Source organism: Saccopteryx bilineata, chromosome 11 (assembly GCF_036850765.1).
Source record: "Saccopteryx bilineata isolate mSacBil1 chromosome 11, mSacBil1_pri_phased_curated, whole genome shotgun sequence".
Classification (NCBI taxonomy): Eukaryota; Metazoa; Chordata; class Mammalia; order Chiroptera; family Emballonuridae; genus Saccopteryx; species Saccopteryx bilineata.
The window spans coordinates 5,920,373-5,934,091 of record NC_089500.1 but is presented as its reverse complement, the minus strand read 5'-3'; the positions used below and the strand labels follow the sequence as shown (position 1 = coordinate 5,934,091).

The following is a 13,719-nucleotide window of genomic DNA, read 5'->3' as shown; positions in this document are numbered from 1 at the left end:
AAATGCTAACTTGTATTTATTGATTCACTGTTTTATTCAAAAATAGTGCTGGTTTTTTGTGGACACATCTGTTTGGATGAAGTCCTAAACACACATACAAAGTCTTGCCCTTAAGAAAACCACTCTAGTGGGGGACACTTAGCAGCAGCAGCCACGGGGGAGGGGGTGCCACATGGCACCTGTGAATTGGAAAGAATGTATACCTTGTCTGCTCCTGTGGCAGCTGGAGGGGCAGTGACCTGCTCGCCAGTACCTGTAAGGGGCACTGACCCTGGACCAGGTGAGGCAAATGAAGAGTGGGTTCAGCTGTCATGGGCTCAACTCTGATCGATGGGCCGTGGAGTAATGCAGCACGGCTCGCAGCCACTGTCCCAGCCAGAGGGTCGGAGCACAGAGCAGTACCTATGCTTCCTCCCATCGTCCTCCCGTTTGCCAAGCTTATCCATCACCAACCTGGACTTGAGACGCGCAGCTCACAACCAGCCTCCAGTTGTGTAAAACCAAGATTGCCAACTCTTACAGCCACAAACCCAAATGTAACAGGCTTCCTATTGGCCCTTGATAGAAGGCCAATAGATAGAAGGTGACAGAGGACAATCTGACTTTGGGTGATGGGTATGCAACATCGGTTAAACTCTTGCAGCCTGGAACCTCACTCCTATCCTTCTGTACGTGGATGTTTTCAAGAATTGATTCCCGGTTTCTTGCTTCTTTCTTTTTTTTCTGGACAAAAGGAGGCATCCGACGACAGTGGTGCAGAAAGAACCACAGGCGCTGGGCCCACGTCGAGTAGCTTCTCCAGGGCGATGAGACAGTCGGAACGTCTGACGCATCAGGGGCTCCTCGGAGATCTTTTAGACCACTGGGGAAGAGTTTGACATAAAAGTATGGCAGATACAAAAACAGTAAACCAAAAAAGACACACTATTTGCTCTGGGTGGGGAAAAAAAAGTTATGTAGGAAGAAAAGCAATTGTTTTTAGCATGTGATTCCACTGAGAGTGTTGACAAAGTCATAACAAAATAAACACCAAATATTGAATAATCATGTTTAATACAAATATTTTGGAAGGATAGGCACATGATAAAGGTGAGGATTTTTGTTTTTTGTTTGTTTTTTGGTTTTGTTTTGTTTTAGGAATAAGACATCAATAAATAATGTCTAAAATTGAAAAAAAAATCTGGTAGTGATATACGCTCACAGTATTCAGAAAAGCAGAGAGAGAAATAAAATAATCAGCCTGACCTGTGGTGGCGCAGTGGATAAAGCATCGACCTGGAATGCTGAGGTCACCGGTTCAAAACCTTGGGATTACCTGGTCAAGGCACATATGGAAGTTGATGCTTCCTGCTCCTCCCCTCTTCTCTCTCTCTCTCTCTTTCTCTCTCTCTCTCTCCCTCTCTCTCCTCCTTCTTTCCTCTTTAAAATAAATAAAAGTCTTAAAATAAATTTAAAAAAATATTTAAAAAAAATAAAATAAAAAAGAAATAAAATAATCAGAGAGAGGAAGTGAAACTTGTCTCAACAGAGGGAAAACAGGAAGGGAAGGAATGATTTTTGGCAGAAAACCTTGTGCGGCACTTTGACTCTGAACTGTGAGCCCTTAAAAAGTGCACCGGATGCGGCACGAAGGTAGGTGACGACGTGCACGTGGCATGAGTTCTTTCTGCATTTGACTCTTCTTGTTAACATTATTCTGTAGACATGCTTGCCTACTATTCTTTAGGGGCTAATGAAAGTAATAAGTGTAGAGCCCTGCATTTTACCCATTCAAACAGCACAATACAGCACGTCTACTAGGCAAATGTTTGCATGCCAAACCCAAAAGCCTGAAGTTACTTATGAATCTAGAAAATATGTTCTAAAACAGGGTCACTATATAACATTGCTCAAACAGGGACAACAGGCCATGAATGGGATGGTTCCAAACGTTTGTCACCCATGACCCCAATTTAGATCTTTTCTTACACCTTTACAACGTAGTTCGTGCTTTAAACCTGGACAAATAAAATATGTAAATCAACCATGAAGATGTATGAAATTTCCTTAGAAAGCACAGCGGTGATTCCAGAAATCACAGTTCTGCCTGTGACTATCACTAGCAATAGACAAGGTCTTTTAAAAACTTTTTATTGTTCAGATAAACATATGGAAAGCTGAGAGATATGGCTTAGAGCAATTCCAATAAACAAAGCAATGAAAAAGTAGACTAATTTGTGTGCAAGCATGAATGTGAAGGTCAGCACTTTCTAGACACTCCATTCTAAAACTGGCCAAACTAACGATGATAAAATAATGGTGTTACATATTTATGTCATTTTATATTTTTCCAAGATATTTACTTATCACTGTTGTGGAAAGAAGCAAAACTTTGTGTTCACAATTTAGCATCCCCACCTGAACTTTGTAAGCACCTTAATTCTGCAGTACCTTCAGTCTTGCTGAAATTTCATTCAAGCAGCACAAGAATACAGCACAAACCAAGGAGACATCGGTTGATTATAGTGATTCCTAATTACACGGTGGACTCCCCCAACTTGGAATATTACTGCAATGCAGTTGTAGTTTTTTCTTTAATACAGTGCTAGATAAACCAACAGAACTAAACCAGCTAAAAATAATCTCATTTTACTTTATCTTGTAAGTTAATATATGTTAAATGCATATGTATTTTAGTAATAAACTGAATTACATTCTCTGAATTTGAATAGTTATTAACTCACACTGATAGCCTCATCTACCTGCCTCCCACCCATGCATGATTATAAGGTAAAGAAATTTCTGTTCTATTTCCCCAGCATCTACACAGGCCTTTAAATGATGTTTCAAGGTCACTCTGATGATAATGTCATCAACACCTAGTCACAGGAGGTTAATTACATGCAGCCTTTCCCTGACAAAACTATGTGTTCTATAATGACATTTAAACAAACTTACCTAACTTGTCTTCGAACAGCAATTCCCTTTAATCGGTTACTTTAATGTAAATATTAAACAAGTGGCAGCTAAAGGAAACAGACTTTTATTTAATGTATTACATATCAGTATAAATTATATAATGAAAAAAAAAGAATCTTAGGAAGCAGCTTGCTTCCCAAGTAGCACCTTGTGAAAAAACATTTAAAACATAATTTAATTCAATTCTGACCTTTTATTCCATGCCTCTGTTTCAATCTCTTTCATTAGTAACAATCAGAATAGCAAGTTCAGTACAACAGATTGTGGGGGAGGTTATACACACACACACACACACACACACACACATATTATATACATTATATAAAGTAGAATTTCAAATCTCTAGAACATTGGGTATAAAATTAAAGAGACTACATAAATATTTGAGAAATGAGTGATCATTATATGTGGTAACGATCACTGTGGTTTCAAGGTGACCACAAGCATTATTTAGTCTCTTATTTTTCATTGATTCCTCCATCTAGAATTTGGACACTGGCAGGCATGGTGCCTATTGGCTCTATAGTGATGTCAGTAGTGCTGTCTTTGGTCAGACTGCAAAGCAGGACAAGTCTCTCTCCATTATCTTCCCGTCTTCTGATCCTTTTCCCTTCTTCCCGATACCTTCCCTGTGCTCTCCCCTCTTATTTTTCTATGTCACCACCCTATACCAGCACTTCCAACAGTCACTCTTTCTCTCATATTCAGATTTCACACGATTATTCTTTAAAAACCTAATAATGTGTAGGTACCTGCCCCTTTGGAGAAAATGTATATATTAAGCATAATTCTAAAAAAGTATAAAAAATTCAGTGTTAAAAAACATTAAATTATTACTGGGCCATCCACTACACTTGCTCATAAAGGTTAGGCCAAGGAGTGTGGCCAGAATTCTATGCAGACTCAGAGATAAATTTATTTGAGAACAAAACGGGGAGAGATTTTCCTATCACATGTATCTTCCTCTTTACCATGGATTTATTTATTCTATTGTCAAAGACTCTTCTGAACCGTGCTGACACAGCCGACTCTAAAGTGGGCAGGGGGAGTGCTCGCCGAGACCCCCTTGCGTGTGCTCTTTGTAGATGGTCAACAAGAGCTGTTTTGGAATGCGACTGCAGGCCACACTTGCTGCTGGCCAGCCAGGGCCTGGTCTCCTCTTCCCTCTCTTAAGAACTCTCTGAATTTCACGGTACTGTGTTTTGGCTTCACTCCTTGCTCCAGAGGTGAACAGTTAATGACTGAAGCCATTGCATCGTTTCTGGCCATGATAATATGTAGTCATTTAATGAGAGCAAATAACCAAATTCGTTTGCTCTATTATGTAAATAAAATCCCTACCATAGGGAAACAAGGATGATGAGTTGCCCAGGGTTGTTGGCCGCCATCTTGGAAACACAAAGGGAAGGCTTGAACAAGACTGGGGCTGCCACCATTGGGTGGCTCCAACACCGTGGAAGGGAACCGCCAAACTGCAGATTTCTTTGTGCCCATAATAGTTTATGCCTGAACTTCATTTTAGACATGACAATTAAGCCCTGGTCAGTCAAGCCTGGCTGAAGCTTGACCTTCTCTGAATTGCTCTGTTAGGTGAGTCAGTACGTTGCCTTATGTATATAAGCTAATTAGCGTCAGGTTTGCTGAGACAGTTCTGTTAAGAATGTTCTCTGGGTAGCAGGGGTCAGAAACCCAGGGTGGACAGGAGCAGGCTGGCCCGACAGCTCTACTTCTATGGCCGCCAGCCATCGGGGAGCCAGCCGTCACCGTGCACAGCAGTGGGGAAGGGGGAGGGCAAGACTGAGGGGGACCTCTGTGCCCCTGGACACAGCCCTAGGGCAGATGAAATCAGAGGAGATTTGCAATGTCTTCCAGGCCGTCAAGAGTCTGCCCCTTTAAGTAAGAGGGGATGAGACCCCTGGGCAGAATTGCCTTTAATATTTTGTAATGTTCTGTTTTGTTAATGTATCCAAAATTATGTATATATCTTATATAAACTGTTTTAGGAACTAGTACATAGGCTTCTGCTACTTACTAGGTGGAGATTTTATACTTAAATGTGACCCTGATAGTCCTTTTTCCAATGTTTCATTGGGGAATTAAATAGTGTGATGTTTGGGTTGGAAAAAGTAAAATAAAATACATTCAGTCAGCTGGTACCCAGGGTGGACCCTGAGTAGTCGGGAGAAAGTGCACAGACCCGTGTGCATGACAGTCACCGTTGGTTTGCTTAGGCTCTGGTCTTCGGTCTGCGCGAGAAGGCTGGGTAGTTGACGTAAACATCCTCCCCTGAGTCTTCTGACACTTGATTGACAGAGTGAGGACTCCGGTAGTTGTTGGATGCCTAGAAAGGCAGGCACAGAGGGTGTCAATAATTCACCACCTTTCAGCAGCTAAAGAAGACACCCAAAACAAGTATCTCCTCAATTCAACAACGTCGGTCAAGTTTCTATTACCATTAATTGCATAAAGCATCCTTCTTGATCGCACTGAACTCCTGTGAAAAACCATACCCTTGACTTGCAGGACTCCAAAGGAGACACAGTAGAAACCTCGTCTGCATCTCCATCTGCTACGCTGGGTTTGTGGACTACCTGCTCAGAGGCACAACTCCCTTTCCCAATGTCAGGCTATTTTTTTTTCTTCTTTTCCAAGTGAGAGTAGGGGAGATAGAGAGATAGATTCCCACACATGCCCTGACCGGGATCCACCCGGCAACCCCATCTAGGGCCCATGCTCTACCCATCTGAGGCCATGCTCACAACTGAGTTATTTTTAGTGCTAGAGGTGCAGAGCTATCTTCAGCACCCAGGGCCAGTGTGTGCAAATCAATCAAGCCATGGTTGCAGGAGAGGGAGAGAGAGAATGGGGAGGCAGAGGGGTGGAGAAGCAGATTGCCACTTCTCCTGTGTGCCCTGACCAGGAATCAAACCCAGGACATCCACATGCTGGGCCAATGCTCTACCACTGAGCCAACTGGCCAAGGCCAATGTCAGGCTATTTTGATGAGACCAATTATTCTCATTATTCTGTATATGGAAAGCTTAGTTTGGTATTTTGCCATAGTGGACACCCACTAATTTCTGTTAAATAAATGTCATCAGAGACAATACGCTTAAGCACATAATGCCTGTGTTTAAAAACAAGCAACTGAACACAATAAGAGACACTAACATAGAGATGCTCACCTGAAACCTATATACTCTAACTGGTCAATATGACCCCATGGAATTTAATTTCAAAAAAAGAAAAAGAAACTAACATAAACTGATATTCACTTTCAAAGTACCATATTTCCCCATATATAAGATGCACCTTAATTTGGGGGCCCAAAATTTGAAAAAAGAAAATGTATTACATAAAGTTATTGAACTCAAGTTTTATTCATTATAAAATTCATACAACTCCTCATTACTGTCAACACTCCCATCCATTAGCTTGTCTTCATCAGACACATCTGATGACGAATCACTGTCTTCAACAATGAGCTCAAAAACAAGCATGAAAAATCAGGAAATGCAAGTAAAAAATCTACAACCACTGTATAAGACACACCCAGTATTTAAACCCCAAAATTTTTGAAAAAGGGTATGTCTTATACATGGGGAAATACAGTAATGTTATGTTATCATTAGAGTGCTGTTGATATTTGAAAGGAGAAAGCAAAAGGAAAGTTCAAGTGTTGTTGTTACTTACAGAGCCTATCCAAAAGAAAAGAAGTCTAAGTTCTTTATCTTAATATCAACTTAAAATCTAACTTTCTAATCATCATTCAAACTAACATTATTCTACAAATGCCTGAAAAAGTTCACTACCTAATGGAAAGTTGCAAAGCTCCTTTCCTCCTATGAAACTCACAGCAACAAATTCAGCTTCGGGCTGGCCTGTGTGGACACAGCTGTGGACAAAATGAATCCAAACATCATAGAAGACAGAGCTGACCACTACAGTTGGTACAGGGAGAGCAGGCAAAACAGGGTGGGGCTTCTTGAGTCCTCACAGTTGGCGCCAAAAAAGAAGCCAGGCATTTGAGTTGGAAAACAAAGTTTAATTTTGCAAAAGAGTAATTACTTAATCATAGAAAATTAAAGTTAAACTGATCATTGATAATGATGTCTGAAGCACACATACCGAATTGTCAAGAATGTTATAGTAGTTGGAGTTTTGGCCAGGGAGAATTTAATGATAAATAATTAGGTTGAAGAGAAATGGATGTAATTGTAGATAAGACTTGGGGAAGTGTTTTATTGTAAAATCTCCTAAACAGAATAATATATGCTAAAGAGAATATTTGACCTGTTGTGGAGACAGTGAGTATGAAGGTGAGCACTCCTCTTATCTGCAAATGCAAATGAAATTTTCTGCTTTTTCCAGCGAATAAATGGAGGCAGGATCGAGGCAGGATGAGGAGGAAAAGGTCACAGTTCATCAGGCACCTGCAGCCCCTCTTCAGCTTTACAGTCTGAGCATCCGTTAATTAATAAATGAATCAAAGGTAATAGTGATAGTGAATATCATGTATTGTGTCCTTGCTTCTTACATGCTTGGCATGTTTGGGTCTTTTATATACTTTAATTTCATTTAACCCTCATAATAACCTTATGGTATAAAAAGTTTTATTAGGTCCTGTATTGAGTCAGATAGTGTCCCCCAAATATATGTCCTTCCCAGACCTTCATGATGTGACCTTATGTGGGAGTAGGGTTGTTGTACACACACACACACACACACAGCAGGAGGCCACATGAAGACAGAGGCAGAGACAGGAGAGTGGCGGGGCTACAAGCCAAGGAATGCCAGCGTCGCCAGAAGCTGGCAGAAGCTCAGAGAGCAGCATGAACAAATCCACATCCCAAGAAGGAACTGATTCTGCAGAGACCTGGATTTTGGACTTCAACCCTCTAGAACCACGAGAGAATAGATCTCTGTCGTTTTAAATTACCCATTTTATGGGAACTTTTATCATGGCCTCTCTAGAAAACAAATACAGATTTGGGTCACATGCTGTGTTGATTATTTTTATGCTGGTGTAACTGCTCTATTATTTATATTTAATGGAAAATGAGTGGTTTCAAAAGGCATTGATAACTGGAGAATCGTTCAGAAAATAACCATTTCATCAAATTGCACAGCTCGACTGTTGAAAGAATAAAAAAGATTGGTAATTGCCAAATGCACTGAGTTTACCAAACATTTATTATACACAGTGGAGGGGTGTGACAACTCTAAAAAAGCATACCTTATTCTGTGTGTCCTCAGGCTTCTTAAAGTGGACTCTTTTCGGTCTCCTCCTTCTAGAAATACATATTCAATAAGAATTACACTCCAGATTAATGCTATTTCAGATCCTCTATATACCTTACCTGGACCCCAACTCACACGCCCTTGCTAACTACATTGAAGAAGTTACCCACATGAGACATACTTACCCAAAATTCCATAGGCCTAAATTTGTTCACTTTCTCTCCCTTTTGCAATGTGCTCACAGATGGTAGAGGCAGCTCAGTGGCTATCCAGCCAGTGTGCGTTAGTCATTCATCTCAGTGAGTTTGCTGAAGAATTGGTCATCATGGGTTATTTACACGAAGGGCATGCAGCCTTCTCCAAATAATTTCAGACTTGGAGATTTCCCTCGATTAAAACTTCCTTTTAAATGCTAACAGAATAACTTCTTGGATGACAATGACAATATAATCTATCTTGATAAAATCTTCTGGATGTTTTAGCAAGCCACCTGTATGGGTTATTTTATTTAATTTTCATTTTAAAAAGAAGACCTCTCTGTTTAGCAGATTGGGGTACTGAGGCAGAGAGAAGAAGAGTAACTGTTCGTAAATCATGTGGTTGTCAGCATTGGTATCGCATTGGGGCCCACAACCCTCCTGCTTGATACCAGGTGCTCCTGCTCCGGGGCCACGTTGTGGCAGACAAAGGGGCAATCTACCATGCTATTCAATAAACTCTCTAGGTTCCAGTTAAATGAACAAAAACCTAACTTCAGGAGAAATCATGGAAAAGAAAATACAAGAGAAGAAAAAAATAAAGCTACGGTAATTGGATACAATAGATCAGAGAGCTACATCTAAGAGTGAGGAATAGTTTCATGGGGAGAGGGGGATTTCTCTTTTCATCTCCCTAAAGAAAAGATTCCTATTGAACAACTAAGGAGATTGGTCAGATGCAAAAATGTAGTTGTTTATTAAGATGAGCTTATAGTTCCTTCACGGAAATTTTGAAAACCAGGCAAGAGAGTTTCTCTCCAAGGAAAGGCCATTTGGATGGTGAATGGTGACCCTCACGGTACCTTTTAGTTGCTATGAAATCCTCTATGATCTCAACATAATCATTTTACATGCTTTCATTTACTTATTTACATATTATTGAAACAACTAATATTTACTTATTTTATGTGTAAGCTTACTAAGCACAAACCATGTTCCTAGGTGTTTTATAGAAATTATTTACTGCTCAAAATAAATCTATGATATAGGTATTATTATCTGCTGTTTTACAAATGAGGAAACAGACACAGATCTATGACCTTCATTATTATTTTTTTTGTTAAATCACGGGTTAGAAGATTTGTTATGTCATAACATAGAATTAAGTTTTCCAAATAGGTCCAAAGATGCGTGTGTGTGTATATATACATATATATGTATATATACACACACATATTTTTTTTACATAAACCTAGAGTATACAACATGATGAAGAAAAGAGAGCATGAAGCTTAGAGGCAGATGTTCTGTGTTGATCTTGTGCTCTGCAATTTACTCCTTATTCACATCTCTAAAGTTCAGGCCTCTCGTCTATCCAACAGAGACAGCAAATATAAGGTCTACCGGAAAGTTCTGTTCGTTTCTATCACAACAAGTTTCGACACGTAAGCACATGTTTATTTGGCGCATGTGTGACTCTCTATTTTTATCACTTAATGTATACATACTGATGTAGCAAATTAACTAAAACAAAGTTGATTCACGTTAGTCTTATGTGTGAAGCGATAGTGTACCCATGGCTACTATAAAGTTCATTTACGCCACTGTAATTTTTACGAATTTCAACAAGGAAGAAATGCTATAGAAGCATGTCTGTCGCATCCACCATATTCCCCAGACTTAGCACCCTCCAACTATCACTTGTTTTTGTCCTTAGAAAATTTTTTGAAGGGCAAAAAATTCAAAAATGAAGGAGATATCAAACAAGCACTGGTTTAATTTTTCACATCAAAAGATAAAACATTTTTCAAAAATGGGATATACAAATTGCCCTCACGCTGGCAAGAAATCATTAATAATAATGGCAATCATATTATTTAATAAAGTTTATTGACGGTAAGAAAAATTTGTATTTTATTTTATTCCAAAAACGGACAGAACTTTCCGGTAGACCTTATACATTGCTATTTGTTCAAAGTTGACCCGCCATTCTGGTTTGTGGATTCTAAAAAGTTTACCGAGGGCAAGGGGATTTTAGTGCTAAATTGGGGGGGGGGGGGGAATGAGACTCCTGTTTGTTGTGAACATAGATGTTGACAACATAGGTAAAAATAAGAGTCTCTCACTTTGCTCACTACTGTCCAGACTGTCACACTGACCAGGGCTCTGCACTCCCCTAGGCTCCGACCGCTAACTGGTGTCCCCGCTCTAAGTGGTCACCACACAGACCATGAGCAGAGGGACCCCCACACTGCGCCCCCCGCCCCCAGGCGTGGGCGTGAGGGAAGAGCTTGGTCCCTTCAGGCACAAGGTGATTGATCTTGGTTTCTATTCAACTCAGAGTGTGTCTGAAGCGACAGGAGCATTGTCAACAGTCGCTAGGACAGAGTTCAGAAGGCCATTGCTTAGCCCCAGTGTCATTTTTCCAAACCTGTCCATTCTCCATAGCGACGCACACAGATATAGTGACAACGTAGAAAGAACAAGTCATTGTTCCTTTGCGTTTGGCCACGGTTACGCATTCCTGATTAGTCATTCCAGTCCACTAATCTCCTTTTCCTCACATTGAACCATGTGTGGCAACATACTCTGCAGTTCACTTTATCTGTTTATGCAAAAGCTATACATTTTCTCGGAACGGAAGCCTTTGTGTCCCGCATCTGTGGCCCTCCAGACCTTCCTGTCACTCCTCTGAGCCATGTCACCGGCTCCTCCTGTGTTCCTGGGGCTACCTCTCCCCTGGGTGCATTTTTTTTTGTATTTTTCTGAAGTTAGAAGTGGAGAGGCAAACAGACTGACTCCCGCATGTGCTCGACCAGGATCCACCCAGCATGCCCACCAGGGGGTGATGTTCTGCCCATCTGGGGCATTGCTCCGCTGCAACTAGAGCCATTCTAACGCCTGAGGCAGAGGCCATGGAACCATCCTCAGCGCCCGGGCCAACTTTGCTCCAATGGAGTCTTCGCTGTGGGAGGGGAAGAGAGAAACAGATAGGAAGGAGAGGGGGAAGGGTGGAGAAGCAGATAGGTGCTTCTCCTGTGTGCCCTGGCCGGGAATCGAATCCTCAGTGTCACTACCATACTGGGCCCCTTCCCTCTACTGGCTAATTTCTGACAAGAAAATGACATGAGGGCAGCCAGGTGATGGACAGGAAGGAAAAACGACAATTTCGTGTTTCTGTTTCATTAAGACAAATGCTTACTGACCATCCAATGTTTGGAAAGATGAGCACTAAATACGATCAGACTAAAAAAATGAGGAAGTCATAACCCTTCCATTACAAACTGAAGGACAGGCAACCACAAAAGGGGTTAGATTAGAAGGCAGCTGCAAGGTGTAGCAGACGAGAAGTCTGTGGAGTGCGGGGTGGTGACATCTTGTCTCTCTGCAGGCAGGGGGAGGCAGGACAGACCTCCAACAGGGGCGCGTGTGTCCCATATACCCTGAATGATCCACAGGATTAGGGCCCAAGCTGGGGGAAAGAGCATTTCGGTCACGTAACAATGGAAAGCGAATCAAGTGTCAGTTTTAACAAAATGTGTCAAAATCAGGGGGAGTGAGAAAAAGAGAAAATTATGAATGAAAATTCAGCTGGGGTCAGACCGACTGGGTGAATGAGTTTGTCCCTTGTTCTGGCGTTAGTGGAAAGGTGAGACAAGGTGTCAAACAGGACAATGACATGGCCAGTCTTAGCTTTTAGAAAAGGAACCAAGAAAAGTCAGGTCCATTAGAAAGGGAAGTGACCACTGTGAGCAGGAACACAGACTGCAGAGTATAACTAAAACCAGGCAGTGGTGACAGAGCCTCCGAAGAAGTAGAGGCTAGGGACACGGAGAAAATCACTGGAAATCCAATCAGTAAAGCCATGCCCAGGTGTGTGTGTATGGGTCCCTGGTAATATTCCAGGGGAGAAAAGGGTGGCGATGGTGGATTCATCCACCCACTAAACACACAGAAAGCGTTTGGGATGTGCTAGACATGCAGAATGGGGACATCAAATGTTTGGTCCCTTCCTCTCTTCGGAAGATAACACTTTGGTTACCACACAGTATAAGGAGGAATTCCAACCCCATACGATCACAGCCAAGATCGCAACAAACACCTAGACAAGTGAGTCGATGACCCTGGAGAGCTAGCAAGGAAAGAAAGAGTCCACCGATACAGCCCTGGACACTCCCGAGTGTGACACAGACTGTAACAGGCAGGAAGCGAAGAGGCCGATAGCCACCTGCTCCAGGAACGCCCCTTCTAGTCCCTTTCTTAATAAGGGCATCGGGTTGCTCGTTTCAGAAAATACACGGCCATCTAAATTATGTTCCTTTCTTATTAGAACGTGTGCTCCTCACATCTTGTTCTCCAGTCACAATAAGTATCTGATGAATGGACAAATGTAAGCATCATCACTGCTCAACCCTCTTCTTCCCCTTCTCAGAATCTCTCTCTCTCTCCCTCTCTCTCTTTCTCTCTCTCTCACACATACACACATGCACATACACCCCACCCCTCACCTAACAGCCTTTTTTCCTAAAGGAGAAAGAAGGTAGATGACGTAGGAGACGGAGCACAGGCATTGTGCAGTTGGCTGCCCAGAATATGAAATCTTTGCTAAAACGGGGCCGCCAGGCAGTGGCTGCTAATTACAAATCGAACTGCTCTGCCTTTCTCCTCCAATACTGCAACTCCTTCCTCTCCTTTGTGTAAGAACAGCACACAAAAAGAAAAAAAAGGCATGAGTATAAGACGGCTTGAACAACAACTGGGTTATTAGTGACAGAGACTGTCTAACCTCAGACTCGTCCAGGGTCCACAAGATTCAGAAGGAGCCTGGCCAGGCAGTCGTGCAGTGGATAGAACATTGGACTGGGACACGGAGGACCCAGGTTCGAAAATCTGAGATCACCAGCTTGAGCGAGGGCTCATCTGGTTTGAGCAAGGCTCACCAGCTTGAGCCCAAGGTTGCTGGCTTGAACAAAGGGTCACTGGCTCTGCTGAAGGCCCAGGGTCAAGGCACATATGAGAAAGCAATCAATGAACAACTAAGGTGCTGTAATGAACAATTGATGCTTCTCATCTCTCTCTGTTCCTGTCTGTCTGTCCTTATCTGTCCCTCTCTCTGTCTCTGTTACAAAAAAAGATTCAGAAAGAGGTGCAGTGCTCACCTGTTATAAAGAATGATGGTGGCAATTAGGATTACAAACAGCAACAATAAAACTGCCCCTCCAGCCACGAAGAAGACATATCGGTTATCGGTTTTATCGGTTTTACCTAGGAGAAAAAAAATTATAATAGAATTTAGGAATTCAATTAAAGCCAGCCAAAAGGA

At 41.8% G+C, this 13,719-nt stretch overlaps 1 protein-coding gene across 4 annotated transcripts in view; it reads right to left on the bottom strand.

The window, feature by feature from the left end:
- Positions 1-3,125: 3,125 nt before the first annotated feature.
- CD226 (CD226 molecule) overlaps positions 3,126-13,719 on the bottom strand; it is a 78,404-nt gene continuing 67,810 nt past the window's right edge. For all 4 annotated transcript variants that reach the window (XM_066247326.1, XM_066247328.1, XM_066247329.1 and 1 more), the window contains exons 5-7: positions 13,556-13,661; positions 8,195-8,249; positions 3,126-5,299 (exon numbers count right to left, since the gene is read on the bottom strand). In XM_066247326.1, coding sequence (XP_066103423.1) covers positions 5,186-5,299; positions 8,195-8,249; positions 13,556-13,661 — 275 coding nt within the window. In that variant the 3' untranslated portion in view covers positions 3,126-5,185. The remainder of the gene's footprint in view (positions 5,300-8,194; positions 8,250-13,555; positions 13,662-13,719) is intronic.